Here is a 14,973-nt window from a genome sequence, read left to right as displayed (position 1 = left end):
GCCTAGTTTGTTGAAGTTCAGTTACTAGTATCTGTTTAGCCATCAGCAGAGAGGTTTTTTGGAGAAACGCCTAAAGTTGAGCTGTGAATGTGTATGCAACTCTGCTCCACTGGAACTGACAGATAAGTAACGTATAGATTTTTACCTGACACTTGAGCCAGGGGGTGTGACTACGTAATGTGTGACGTATCCTATGTAGATGAGGGGACGTTCAGCCCCAAGTCAGAACTCATCCGATTCTCACCGAGATGTGAGCTTTGTATGTTTTCTCCATTTGCAAATGTTAATAAAAGCTGTTTGTTCTCTTTTAAAGCTGAAGTTTGGTCTTGAATTTTGTGCAACTTAATACCAGTTTATTATCAAGGTAGACATTCAGGTTAAAGACTATTGAAAATGAGTCCTTAATCTGAACTTTATTTGAAAATCATACTTAGAAATTGTATTACCCTTATTTTTATCTGAACGTTATGTGGCTGTTGGCCTTTTTTCTTTAAACAAGAATGTTTATCTATCTATGGAAAAGTAGACATGATGAGCCGGGTTTTACTATTTCAGTTCACAGTTCATGAAGTGGGTCTGTCATAGGTTCAGTACCAAAACACTTTTTTCTTCACAGACACAGAACCAGCCTGACATTCTGCACTGTTCTTTAGTTTGACATTATTTAAGTGACTCCAGAGATATTTGGGTAATTAATTACAAAACAACACAACAGTCACTAATTAAGCTTCAAAAAAGAGCAATAAGAGTAATTAACAAGGCTAAGGACCAGGATCAGACTAACACATTATTTATCCAAATATTTTGCACATTGTTGAGACGCTTATCCAGGACACACACGCACACACACACTCACAAGTTTTTACACACATGGCATGTTCCACTTTTACACAAAGGCCTTTGTAGAAATAGAAACTTAAGCTGACGTAACACATCATGCTACCAATAGGCGTGTCTTAGATATAGGGAATGGATCGTCCGTTTTTGATCAGATGCTGTATAACAGGGGTCTCAAACTCGCGGCCCGCGGGCCAACTGCGGCCCTCGGGACGATAGTTTGTGGCCCCCGCCTTAATATGAAAGTTTAATGTTAGTGCGGCCCGCGAGTTTGATATAATTAGCACTTTTCATTGTTGTGTGCGGAGCTGAACGAACTTACCAATCACGGTGGAGTATATTGCTCTCGGGGGCGGGACATCGGCCGGGCCTATTTGCATTTTCTATTTGTCATTATTTGCATGCAGTACATGCGCAATTTCCGCGGCCGCTCCCGCTTCACGTGCTTCAGCATCCAGTCTAGACCCGGAAGTTGCTGATCAGTGTAACGTAATTAAGGTTAGGCGCTGTAACGCTTGGGTTGTGTTTAAGGGAGGAGAGGAGGCGGCAGATTCGTCAGGACGGTCAAAAACTCACAACCACACTGGTACTGGGAATTCCCCAGTGTTGTCCTTTAATAAATACGCTCTTCACCAACCTTACCAAGCCGGTTGAACAGCTGCTATATTATCAGACATGAAAATTGAGCAGCGTCCAAACAACCCGTAACATTACTAAAAAGTTAGGGAGCTAACATGTCCGTCTAGCACATTTCTCCCATGCTCTCTATAGAGAAGCTGTGGCGCATACTTCTGACATCATTAGCAATACTAGAGTATCTTAAAGAGACACTACACAATTACGGCTGTTACAGCGCCTGACTACGGCCAAATATGGTAATAGGCAATCAGAAAGGTTCGGCTGAGGAGACCGTGTGTGTGAATGCGACCCAGCCTCACCCAGACTCTACCTCCAGCAGCCCCTGGGTAGATTGAGTTTGAGACCCCTGCTGTATAATTTCGGTTATATTCACTTCACAACAAATTAGCCTGTGAGGGTAAGCGTCTCTCTTTTTTAGCGCTAAAACAGAATAAAAAAAGTAAACTCTGATTATTCTGTGTGGCTGATTTCCTGTTCGTGTGCTCACACGTTTTTGGTCCGTCGAGTTTAAATCACAACAACATATACAACATTTTGTACTGAAGTACAAAATACTCTTCAAATAAATAAAGCCAATGCTGTACACAATTTCATTCATAAATATAAAAGTAATTCTAAATTAATTAAGTACTGCATTGCCCATTGCAAAAAATCACTAAGCAAAATATTTTGCATTGCAAATTGTCATCTGAATAAAGGTGCTGATGATACAAGTCTGGCCCCTTATAACTGGTTTAAAAAAAAATATATATATATATATATATATATATATATATAAATATATATACAGTATATAATGGTCTTTACTGTTTTCTTTAGAGGCTGGTTCTAGACCAGATTTACCACAAGGCCCGTGCAGACAGTGTTTTTATGGAGACACTTAAAAAAAGAATTAAACAAAAACAGATTAATATTTCATCATTTAATAATGTGAACAAAGAGCCACTTGTGTCTCCAGAGATTCAGGTTGCAGGTCTCTGATCTAGCAGATGGAAAGTGTGATCTTATCTCCATACAGCAGTTAAAAGAGCAGTACCATAATTTTTAATTCATTAAATTAATTTTTATTAAAAATATTTTTTATGTATTTTTAATAATACCTTAAAAATAAAATTGTGACGAAAAACTATCTACCACTGAATATTTAAAAAAGATATTTATTTAGTATAATTTCTTTAGATCCCCTCTTAGCCCCCGTCTAGAACCGGCCCTGGCCTGCAGGTATTTTTGCTTAGCATGTTTGTTCTTCATTGATAGGAAGTCAGATTATCCAAACTGGTTAACTACATTAATAAAATATTAGTGAAATAATACATTAAATGACCATTGGACAATTATTCATAAAATATATCAACATTTTTGAATAAAACACACAGAAAGTAATGTAATGTAGGAAATATTTATGTATTTACTGTTAATCTATTCGTATGATTTGTTCTTTAAATGGCCACTTATTTTGGCTAATGCTATTATTTATTAAATATCATCCAAACTCAACATCCTAAGCAAAGAATCAAACCACAATAGTCAGCTAAAATGATAATAAGAAACTTAATCAATCATAACTAAATGTTCTGTACCATATCAGCCTGAGGAGATGACGCTGATTTCTGGTTCTTAAGGTTCTGATGGGTCTGCGGTTCCTCTCCTGATCCATTCTGTCTGATATACAGCAGCACACTGCGCCACCAAGGACACTTTTTCTGGTCTTTCGCTGTCCACAGTTTCCATCCTCTCTTACGGAGCCCTCTAGGGGACATGGGGAATTTTTTTTCTTTTGCGTTCCCTCGCAATACTTTTGCATTCCCTCGCAATACTTTTGCATTCCCTCGCAATACTTTTGCGTTCCCTCGCAAAACATTGCGTTTTTTTACTGCATGTTTATGTCTGTTAAGGCTAAGATGGAGCGGTACTGAAAGCAGCTCTTTAAACCATTTTTATTTCTTTCCTACTTACGGAAGGTTTCTGTTTATATCGTAGGTTTGTGGTGCCTTTCTATCCTAAAGAAAGATATAAAACTTCAGATATTTCACAAAAAGATACTAACATTCATGGAAAAACCTCACATAACCTCATATTAAAGCATAAAGTACGGCGACCACCGTAGGAAAGGCTTGCAGTATTCAATTATGCTGCATAACTGACCAGTACAGTATTGCGAGGTAACGCAAAAGTTTTGCGAGGGAACGCAAAAGTTTTGCGAGGTAACGCAAAAGAAAAAAAATTCCCCATGTCCCCTAGAGGGCTTCGTACTCTCTGACGTTGTTCAGCTTATAATGCGCGTATTTTCACTCACGTCTGTATTTTAAAAGCGTTTTTACTTCTAAGGACAGTGAATCGGGTCGAGGACGTTTTAAAAAGACGCGGGTTGATAGCAGCTCACCGCGGCTGCGCAGTGTCCGTCTCTAGGCAACCGTGACGTTCAGCGTCGGTCCGTAGCGTTTTGGGGTCCTTTAGCTCCCGCCACGACAATTTAGCTGACCTTAATATTTCCTGTGTTTTATTTTGGTCATTATTGTTAAACTTAGTGTTGATGTGTGTATGATAGGCGTTTCTATCGGACAGTTATGTACCGGTTCAATACGGGACAAACATTTAACGACCAAATATGGGATGACTCCGTATTTTACGGGATGAGTGGCGACCTGATTCAGGGCTGCCTAGATACTCCACTGATGAAAAACAATTAAGGTATATGTGATATTCTCAGAGATGGTTTAAATATAAACTTTAATGAAGGAAAAATAAAATTTTTATAGATAACCAATAATATTTTCTCATCTAAACAAGAAAACCATTCCAACTTCAGTCCTTGAGAAGTGAAAAATTTTAAGATTTAATTTGTAATTCTGTGAAAACTCAGGTTTGATCTCACTGAGGCAACAGGTAAAAGAAAAAAGTACAATAAATATAAAAAAAACTCAAACCTGTTAAAAATTCTGTTATGTAACAAAAACTGTAAACATATTTCTTACTGCACAGATATGATTAAAATTAGTTTTGCTCATTAAAACCCTTTCATGGTTTTCTCTGGTTGAAGGTTTCAGACATGTTTTCAACAGAGCGACCTCTGACCTTTGAGTTTTATCAAACTGTTTAATGTGAAATTGCAATCCCAATCAAAATAAGTCTAGTGAACTATCAGGTTTGGGAAAAAAAAAAACCCATTAAGATCAAAGTTTTACAAATTTCCTACTGTACCTAAAGCAGAAGAGATTCTCAGAAGCTCAAACTCCTCCTCTGATTTTCATGTAAACGTTTTGGCTTTGAATTTATTAATCGTCTGTCCTATACTGAACATGTTGAGACCACTGACCACCTTTCTATGATTGTATATATGCTCAAGCCTTTTGGGAAGATTTACATCAAAATATATTCCATGTTCCAGATTTTAATTTGTCGCTCTGATGAACAGAAAGCAATAAGGAAGAGAGAAATAATGCAGCTGTGATCAGAGCTGCTGTTTGCACAAACATGTGAAAGACCAAAGTAAATAATATTAGCTTGGTGCTCTGTGAATTTGGATTTAAAATAAATAAAGTTCAGACGTGGCTACTGGTTTACATCTTTTACTGCATTTCTTAAATTCAAAAGGGGTTTAAGAAAATAGAATACCAACATTTATTTATATTTATAGTGAAATAATCAGCTGATCTGAGTCTTTGTCATTATTTTTGGCTCAGCAATGAATTTCTCCAAGAAAAAATTTAATATCTGGGTTTATTTGAGTCCATCAGAACCAGAACCTGGAGGTTCTCTATTGCTGCAAACATCAGAAGAGAATTGGCCTCAGCTACTGTTAGATGAGTTTATTTGAAAGGTTATGTTTTCATATTATTATTTTGTTTGTTGTTTTCTTGACTCCTTTCTTTTGTGGTACATTATTAACTGTTTTTTAGATGTTTGCTTGGGGGGTTAGAAACGTTTACACATTCCTGTGTTATCAGCTGCTTTTGCCATTAGCTGCCTGTGAAACTGATTGGTAACGGTCAGCCTGGTGCCTGGTAAGGGCATGTCCACAGAAGGTTCCAGAACATCCTGTAGTAAAGGTCTTTGATCCATTCTTTGTGTGACTGTGTGAAAAAGCCCAACCTCCTTCCTTGTAATAAAAGGCAGTTGGGGACTGAGAGCCGGCGGGGTTGACCCAACACAGTGTTTAATGGCGGTTCTCCGCGTCTGGCTCAGCGTCCCTCTTCTGCAGAAAAGTGACTTGTGTTTTAGTTGATTCCTTGCAGATTAAGAACTAAAAAAGACCCAACAGCCACTTCAGTACATTTATCTTTAAATGTACTGAAAATGTTTGATCATTTAAAAAATGTACAGAAGCATTTATTTCACCTCCATTGGGTTCACAAGTTGTACTAAACTTTTTTGTTGATCATTTGGTGGTAAAAAAAATATAATCCATATTTACCCATCAATTTTTAAATTTAACAAGTCATAATGACATAATCAGCTGCATTTGAGTTTCATTCAGTTTAATATTCAACAAGCTGAACTGAGAATCCATTGTGTCATCACACATCAAGTAGATTAATATATTTAACTTTTTCTCTGTGGTGACAAATTTTGAAATCAGAAATATTTGAAGAAAAATAATTTATCATTTATAGTTGAATCAAAAACAGCAGAGGCTGTAAATCAGCTTTAATGAACTGTGTGTCTCACCTGGACCAGAGGAGTCAGAGGACAAACCCAGCTGGTTGGACAGAGTCGGATCTCTGTGATGAAGACGTTTGATCATCAATCTGCAGGCTCTCTGTCCTTTCTTCATCACAGCATCTATGGTTTCGCGGGCCTTGTCTGCTCTGATTGGGTTCTTCTGCAGTATACTTTCAATCTCTGAATGATTAAAGACGCCATCTGATAGAAGGTCATCAAGGAGCCGTTTCAGGATTTCCTCAGAAACTTTCTCCACAAACTCACTGCGGACCTTGAAAAGTTTTTCCTCTGCAGGTAGAAATTAGAAACAGAAACAGGATTCAATCAAACTAACTAACTCATAATTTTTGCTACCTCTCTTTGATTTTTTTGTTTTTTATACCCATTATTTCTGTTAAGCTAAACTTTACATTAGTATCAACCAACACTTAACTGGCACTCTCCTTAGCCGTCCTGTTTGCCATTTAATTCCTCTTAACATTGTGATGTGGTAGAACCAAGATAAAGTAAGTTGTAAGCCTCATCATATTGATTCTATAAAGTGTTTGTTGTACTTAGAGATGATAATATGGGTCACCAACACATACAGTATATTTCATTTACGCCAGCTGGAAAAACTCGGATTTAGCTGAAATAATCACAAAAAGACTTTTCAAATCTTGAATTTCCACATTTGAACTATAAAAAACACGAGTCTGGTTCAACAAAGATGATATGAGAAAACTCTGATTGGAGGTGCTCAGTTCACCTGGAGCACAGCTGCTCCTCTCTATGCATCCAGGAACATCTTTCCTCCATCCATCCTTCCGTCGTCCATCACTTCTTATCTTTGCAGGGTCATGGAGGGACTGGTGTTCAGCAGTAATCAGGCGAGAGCTGGGGTTCACCCTGGACAAGTAAAGACATTTATTCATCAGTGAAATATTTCACTATCAACAGGCTGGAGCTGAAGATGTTCATGAAGATCCACCACAAACTAGAGACCAGAAACTGGGTCAGAACCTCAGAACAGAATTTTTCCTCCCCGGTTGGTTCTGGTAACTCAAATCCCAGATAAGGTCACTATTTAACTAAAATGCTTTAAATTATATATTTTTTGTCTCTGCGTCAGTTTCTAATCAGAAATCAAAGTTAAAGCCTGATTGGTCTCTGGTTAGAAACTGGTTTCTTACTCTGGTTCTGATGGTCCAGGTTCAGTACTGACGTCTGGAGGTTTTCCTTTGGATCGGTCACTCCTCATGGAGGGATTAATTGAGTCATCTATTAATTTTGGTTCTTCTAATTATTGTAAAACCTATGAACATAATTCTAGAAATGTGGTGGCTTCAGAAATTCCTTTAGTGTTGGTAAAATAATGACCTTGGGGCTTATGTTGAGCCACTAAAAACTATCTAGCCTGCTACAAGTGAGAGAGCTATCGTTAACAAGAGCGATTATTGAGGTTATGCAGTTGTGAGGGCTACTCAGCTGATTGCTTCTTAACTGAAAAGGGTCATAACTCTTGGATTGTAAGCAGTTAAAAGCTAAATGAGTCTCTCTCGATGCCAGCTTAGACAGATTATCTCTCCTAGACCTGTTTTAGGGTAAGACTGGTGTTATGTTCCGGGGTTCTCTGGTTCTCTTGGTGGGGTTTTCCTGTCCACCTCTTACCACCAGATGGCGACAGGTTCCGGTTGGAGTGCGGTGGTGTGATCAGCCACAGCTGTCATCAATTACCCTCATCAGCGGAGCATACTTAAGGAGTTGACCGCCAGTCCAGCGTCGCCTGAGTGTTTGCCAGTCACGGTGATCCCTTTGACACTCTGGACCCGTGGACCAGAGCCTGGCAGCTTTCCTGGTTTCAGAACCTCCCTCGTGACGCCGTGGAAGATACCCACTGGTTGCCCGAGTTCCCAGACTCACCTCTCCGTTGTTTTGCAAGTATCTCCTGGATCCCACGGCTGGCGGTCGAACCACTCCTCTGTGTCTCCGTTGCACCCGAGCCTACCTGTCCGTTCTCCGCCGCACTCCTCCGTTTGTTCCTGGACCCACCTAGAGACCGAGACCCTGGACATACTCAGTTACCCTCCAAGATTCAGATCCAACCACCACCAAGTAAGAACAACCTGTGTTTCATCTGAGTTTTCCATATTCCCACGACCCCTGAACTCACCAGTCTGCTTTTTCCCCTCGCAGTGAACCACTGCTGCCCGTTACAGTTGATTCCCTGGACCAGACCTCCTTCCCACACTCTGATAATTGTGTACCTTAATAAATCACTTAAACTGATTCTTACTCTCCTGTCTTGTGTTCTGCATGTGGGCTAGAAACCTTTAACCCATCATGACAGAACACTCAGGCCAACAAATCAGCCCAGCAGACACAATCCGGAGAGCATTATCAGAACAACAATCATTATTACAAACCCATGAACATGCATTAAGAGAGCTAAGCAGAATCCAAACCGAAACAAACCAACAGTTGTCTGAATTAACCCGCTGTCTTCGAGGTTCTACCCCTCAGACTTCTCCTCCAGATCCAGATCCCGCTCCAGCTCCTGATCCAGTTCCAGTAATCCAACCCACGTTTTCGGAAGTCCGTCCACCCATGCCCGAAGGATTCACAGGTGAGCTGAGCAAATGCAATGGTTTTCTCCTGCAATGCTCAATCACCTTCAATCACTCCCCGAGAAGTTTTTTTCACGATAGTTCCAAGATCGCCTACGTCCTGTCCTTGCTGTCGGGCCGAGCTTTATTATGGGCCGAAGCTCGATTCCCGGATCCTGCAAACTATGGTTGTTCTTTCGATGTGTTCAGTAAGTCCAAGGCTCTTTCTCTCCCTCCTCACCGTCCTTATGACTGTTCGATAGACCTCCTGCCTGGTGCTCCGTTACCCACCAGCCGCCTATATAATACATCATGTCCCGAAAGAGAAACTATGGAGAAATATATTAAAGAATCCTTGGCAGCCGGTATAATCCGCCCATCATCATCTCCCCTGGGAGCTGGGTTTTTCTTTGTGGGGAAGAAAGATGGTTCCCTGAGACCCTGCATAGACTATAGAGGGTTAAACAATATCACAATTAAAAATAAATACCCCCTGCCATTATTATCATCGGCCTTCGAACCTGTGCAGGGCGCTACAGTTTTCTCCAAACTCGACTTAAGAAACGCCTATCATCTTCTGCGTATACGGCAAGGCGATGAGTGGAAGACTGCGTTTAAGACCCCTATTGGCCATTTCGAGTACTGCGTTATGCCCTTTGGTTTATCTAATGCACCCGCCTTCTTCCAAGCCCTGGTTAATGACGTCTTGAGAGATTTTTTGAACATCTTTGTGTTTGTATACCTGGATGACATTCTCATTTATTCACAGACAGAGGAACACAAACGCCACGTCCGCATGGTCCTGCAAAGGTTACTCGAGAACAAACTATTCGTCAAGGCTGAAAAATGTGAGTTCCACAAGTCGTCAGTTTCTTTCCTGGGGTTCATATTAGGGGACGGGCAGGTGCGGCCAACCGAGGAAAAGATCCGAGCAGTTCTGGAATGGCCTACACCGGAAACCCGCAAACAGCTCCAGCGTTTCCTTGGTTTTGCTAATTTTTACCGCCGCTTTATCAGGAACTATAGTCAGACAGCTTTACCGCTAACTGCTCTAACCTCGTCTAAGATCCCTTTTAGTTGGACTCCGGAGGCAGAAGTGGCGTTCTCACGCCTCAAGGCCCTCTTCGCCAACGCACCCATCCTTGTTCAGCCAAATCCATCGAAACAGTTCATCGTTGAAGTTGACGCCTCAGACACCGGAGTCGGTGCAGTTTTATCCCAGATCTCCTCTCGTGACAATAAAACTCACCCTTGTGCCTTCTATTCACGCAGATTATCCCCTCCAGAGAGGAACTATGATGTGGGAGACCGGGAGCTGTTGGCCATTAAGTTGGCCCTGGAGGAATGGAGACATTGGCTGGAGGGAGCAGAGCATCCAGTTCTGGTCTGGACCGATCATAAGAACTTGTCCTACATTCAGTCTGCCCGGAGGCTCAACCCACGTCAATCACGCTGGTCACTGTTCTTCTCCCGGTTCAACCTCTCCGTCTCATATCGTCCAGGGTCTCGCAACGTCAAACCTGACGCACTTTCCCGCCTTTACTCACCTGATGATTCCGAGAAGATTCCGGCCACCATTCGTCCTCCCAGCTGTACAGTCGCCACAGTTACCTGGGAGATCGAAGACATCATTAAACAAGCTCAGATAGCTGAACCAACACCCGCCTCCTGTCCACCCAAGAAGCTCTTCGTCCCCGTCTCAGTCCGAGCCCGTTTTCTTCGCTGGATCCATGCCTCCAAGTTCTCTGCACATCCCGGAATCAGCCGCACAATCGCACTAGTCAACCGCAAGTTTTGGTGGCCATCTGTTCATAAAGATGTCAGTGAATACGTCCAAGCCTGCACCACCTGCTCCAGAAATAAAACATCTCATCAACCTCCGTCTGGTTTCCTGCAACCTCTCCCCGTTCCCAAACGCCATGGTCCCACATAGCCGTAGATTTTGTTACCGGCTTACCTCCTTCCAAGGGCATGACCACCATCCTCTCCATCGTCGACAGTTTCTCCAAGGCCTGCCATTTCGTTCCCCTCCGTAAATTACCCACAGCTTTCCAAACCGCACAACTCCTGGTCAAGCACGTTTTCCGGCTCCATGGCATCCCACGAGAGATCCTTTCAGACCGAGGTCCCCAGTTCATTTCCCAGGTTTGGAAAAGTTTCTGTTCTACTCTCAATGCATCTGTTTCTCTCACGTCCGGTTTTCATCCCCAGACCAACGGTCAAACTGAACGGCTCAATCAGGACCTTGAAACCACCCTCCGCTGCTTCACCTCCACCAACCCCTCCGACTGGTCCCGATTCCTTCCTTGGGTGGAGTACGCTCACAACAGCCACGTTTCAGCAGCTACCGGTATGTCCCCGTTTGAAGCATCCATTGGTTATCAACCCCCTCTGCTACCCTCAGAGGAAGAGGATATTTCCGTCACGTCCGTCCGTCACCACATTCGCCGTTGCCATAAGATTTGGAACACCATCATCCATAACCTCAACCAAACAGCAGAACGTAATAAGCGTCAGGCTGACCGTAAGCGGAGGCCCACACCATTATACACCCCTGGTCAACAGGTATGGCTCTCTTCACGCGACATTCCCCTCAAATCCATTTCCAAGAAACTCTCTCCCCGCTATATTGGTCCGTTCCCCATCGAAGCTGTAATCAGTCCATCTGCTGTTCGTCTCCGTCTGCCCGCCTCCCTCCGCGTCCATCCCACCTTCCACGTGTCTCAGATTAAGCCCGTCCAGACCAGTACGCTCTGCCCTCCACCCCCCCGTGACCAGTGTTGTATAAAGTACTGAAATCTCAGAGTCAAGTAAAAGTACAAGTACCTCTCCAAAATATGACTTTGGTAAAAGTCCAAGTCACTGACTGAAATGTTACTTGAGTTAAAGTCTTAAAGTATCTGAAACTTCTTGTACTTAAGTATGGAAATTACTGTAAAAATGGATGTACTCAAGTAATGTAATGAAAAGTACAAGTAAAAAGTAAAACAAGGCAAATGCAGTTTGAATGACATTTTTTATATTTTGGTAAACTTGTCAAATACACTTAAAATAATGTACACAACCAAGTGCAGGCAAAATTAAACCTGCTAATAGATATACCTGCAGGCATCATTTAGTTAAGAAAATTAGGTGCTTTACCTATAGCACAAGGTTAACTTAACCTGCTTTACAACTGAACCAGCTTCTTAGTATACCCTCCAGGACAGAAAATACAAAGTTTTTGTAAGCCTTAAGTTTTTCCTTCAAGTAAGGTCAGTGCTGAAAATGAGAAAAATAAATAGTACTGAAAATGCGGCCAACATGAAGAAAAAGAGCTGTTACGATTACTCTACTTCACAAATCAGTGAATCAGTCAATGCTACAGTCAGTAGGTGGTGCACACAACTGGTCATTATGCAAAAGAAAAAAAGAATTGGGAGGGAAATGCAGCTTATTGGCATCTGTAAACCTGGTTTTGAACTTGCATGCCTTTCCTATATTCGTTAAATTCAGTCTAAATTGCTATCGCTATGGCTTCTGTCCCCCTTGAACAGAGGAGTCTAGGTAGCCTGCTACAGTCAACATTAGGCCTAAGCTAAATACACCACATATGGAACTGAAACAATGCCAAACAAAGTTCATTTATGGTCAACGTTTCACAATACAGTAGTGTCTAGTGACCAAGCTATAGTTACTGAAACAGGAGGATTATAACCATTTCATAAGACGTTACCTCGATGTGTTTCTTCAAGTTGGACGGGGAGTTTTTGTAAGATAGAATTTCCACATCTTCGGGCAGGAATAACATAAACTGCATGCAGTACGACGAATCTTTAACACCCACGAAAGAGTATATTGTGTTTAAATAAGGCCATGGGCTCTCATCACCAGCTGGTGGTTCCCCTGGAGCCGTGTCCGACGTAGTTGCAGTCGTTGTGGTCTCCGTCTCCTCCTCCATGTGGCTGCTGCTGATTGCGAGACTTGCTTTGTGTTTAATGGGAGAAGCGAAACAGGTGTATCCTATTGGTGGTGATGAACAAGCCCAGGCAAGCAGGCTACGGACTTTGTTCGGTAGCCTGCTTGCTACTTGCTAATCAGTAGGTGGGGTCAAAACACTTTGTTTCTCTCTCTCGCTTTTTTGTAACGAGCAACTAAACCACACATTGAAAATGTATCGGAGTAAAAGTACGCAATTAAGTTCGGAAATATAGTGAAGTAAAAGTGAAAGTCATCAAAAATTTTCATACTCGAGGAAAGTATGAAGTACTCCAAAATATACTTAAGTAAAGTAGTGAAGTATTTTTACTTCGTTACTATACAACACTGCCCGTGACGTTGATGGTCATCCTGCCTACACCGTCCGCCGGATCGTGGACTCCCGTCGGCGAGGTCGCGGCAGGCAGTACCTCGTCGATTGGGAGGGCTACGGTCCGGAGGAGCGTTCCTGGATCCCTGGGTCGTTCATCTTAGATCGTTCCCTCATCTCCGACTATCGCTCCTCGTTGCCGTCCAGCTCTTCTAGGCCGCCGGGTGGCGACCGTTGAGGGGGGGGTACTGTTATGTTCCGGGGTTCTCTGGTTCTCTTGGTGGGATTTTCCTGTCCACCTCTTACCACCAGATGGCGACAGGTTCCGGTTGGAGTGCGGTGGTGTCATCAGCCACAGCTGTCATCAATTACCCTCATCAGCGGAGCATACTTAAGGAGTTGACCGCCAGTCCAGCGTCGCCTGAGTGTTTGCCAGTCACGGTGATCCCTTTGACACTCTGGACCCGTGGACCAGAGCCTGGCAGCTTTCCTGGTTTCAGAACCTCCCTCGTGACGCCGTGGAAGATACCCACTGGTTGCCCGAGTTCCCAGACTCACCTCTCCGTTGTTTTGCAAGTATCTCCTGGATCCCACGGCTGGCGGTCGAACCACTCCTCTGTGTCTCCGTTGCACCCGAGCCTACCTGTCCGTTCTCCGCCGCACTCCTCCGTTTGTTCCTGGACCCACCTAGAGACCGAGACCCTGGACATACTCAGTTACCCTCCAAGATTCAGATCCAACCACCACCAAGTAAGAACAACCTGTGTTTCATCTGAGTTTTCCATATTCCCACGACCCCTGAACTCACCAGTCTGCTTTTTCCCCTCGCAGTGAACCACTGCTGCCCGTTACAGTTGATTCCCTGGACCAGACCTCCTTCCCACACTCTGATAATTGTGTACCTTAATAAATCACTTAAACTGATTCTTACTCTCCTGTCTTGTGTTCTGCATGTGGGCTAGAAACCTTTAACCCATCATGACAACTGGAGGGTTTAGAGAGTTTCCGGACCGGTTAGACGGAGAGCTGGTCAGTAGTCAGTCCTTGGAGTTGTGAGGTTTAGGGCGGGGCTGGTTATTGCACAATAGTGTGTGTGTGCATGGTTGTTTGTCCTGTTTGTCTCCGTGTTGCCCTGCGACAGACTGGGGACCTGTCCAGGTGACCCTGCCTCTTACCTGGAACGTTAGCTGGAGAGGCACCAGCACCTCCTAACCCCACTTGGGACAAGGGTGTTAGAAAATGGATGGATGGAATATGAATGATATTAACCAGTTAATATCATTCATATTTTATCTCCATAGATTCACATAAATCAATTATAAACTGGTTTCTTACTTTCTATCAGATGGTCCAGGTTCATTACTGAAGTTTAGAGGATCATATTTGGACCGGTCTCTCCTTATAGATGGACTGATGGATCCTGGAGGTTCTGCTCTGTCCTTCTTTCGATGCCAATATTCCATCTTCTGGACTTCTTTAGAGAGAAACCAGAACCAGTCAGTAACAATGATCCAGTTCCAGTAACTGTCCTGTGAAGCAGAAAGCTGGTTCCCATCAAGTGTCCAGAGGATCAGAGGAACCTGATTCCAGCAGGTAACATCTGGTTTGAATTATCCTCTCCATCACTCCTTCATGACCTTCTGATGTCTGCTGGCTCATCTCCTCACAAACATCTGGAGAACTTCTGAGTTCAGGAAGAAAGTTAGAGCTAAAACTGAGTTTAAACCTTTTCAGGTCTAAACTGGAATCATGTTCCAGATATAAAATAGTAACTAGACCTGTTAGCAGTATCTGTTCTCTGACCCGGTCAGCTCTCTGGGTTCTGACCCGGTCAGCTCTCTGTTTATAGAACCTACAGCTGAGATGCTCACACACACATGCACTCATATATGTTTGTCAGGCTCTTTGTGGGGACTTTCCATTGACTTCCATTCATTTCTACTGCCTAACCCTTATCTCATA

General features: G+C 42.8%; 1 protein-coding gene across 3 annotated transcripts in view; it reads right to left on the bottom strand.

Annotated features, from left to right (window-relative positions):
- LOC102232263 (NACHT, LRR and PYD domains-containing protein 14-like) overlaps positions 1 to 14,973 on the bottom strand; it is a 90,850-nt gene that overhangs the window by 67,883 nt on the left and 7,994 nt on the right. For all 3 annotated transcript variants that reach the window (XM_023329688.1, XM_023329687.1, XM_023329690.1), the window contains 3 exons: positions 14,347 to 14,485; positions 6,887 to 7,026; positions 6,145 to 6,426 (listed from right to left, as the gene is read on the bottom strand). In XM_023329688.1, coding sequence (XP_023185456.1) covers positions 6,145 to 6,426; positions 6,887 to 7,026; positions 14,347 to 14,485 — 561 coding nt within the window. The remainder of the gene's footprint in view (positions 1 to 6,144; positions 6,427 to 6,886; positions 7,027 to 14,346; positions 14,486 to 14,973) is intronic.

This window comes from Xiphophorus maculatus, chromosome 24 (assembly GCF_002775205.1).
Source record: "Xiphophorus maculatus strain JP 163 A chromosome 24, X_maculatus-5.0-male, whole genome shotgun sequence".
NCBI lineage: Eukaryota > Metazoa > Chordata > Actinopteri > Cyprinodontiformes > Poeciliidae > Xiphophorus > Xiphophorus maculatus.
This window is presented reverse-complemented; position numbering and strand designations above follow the sequence as displayed.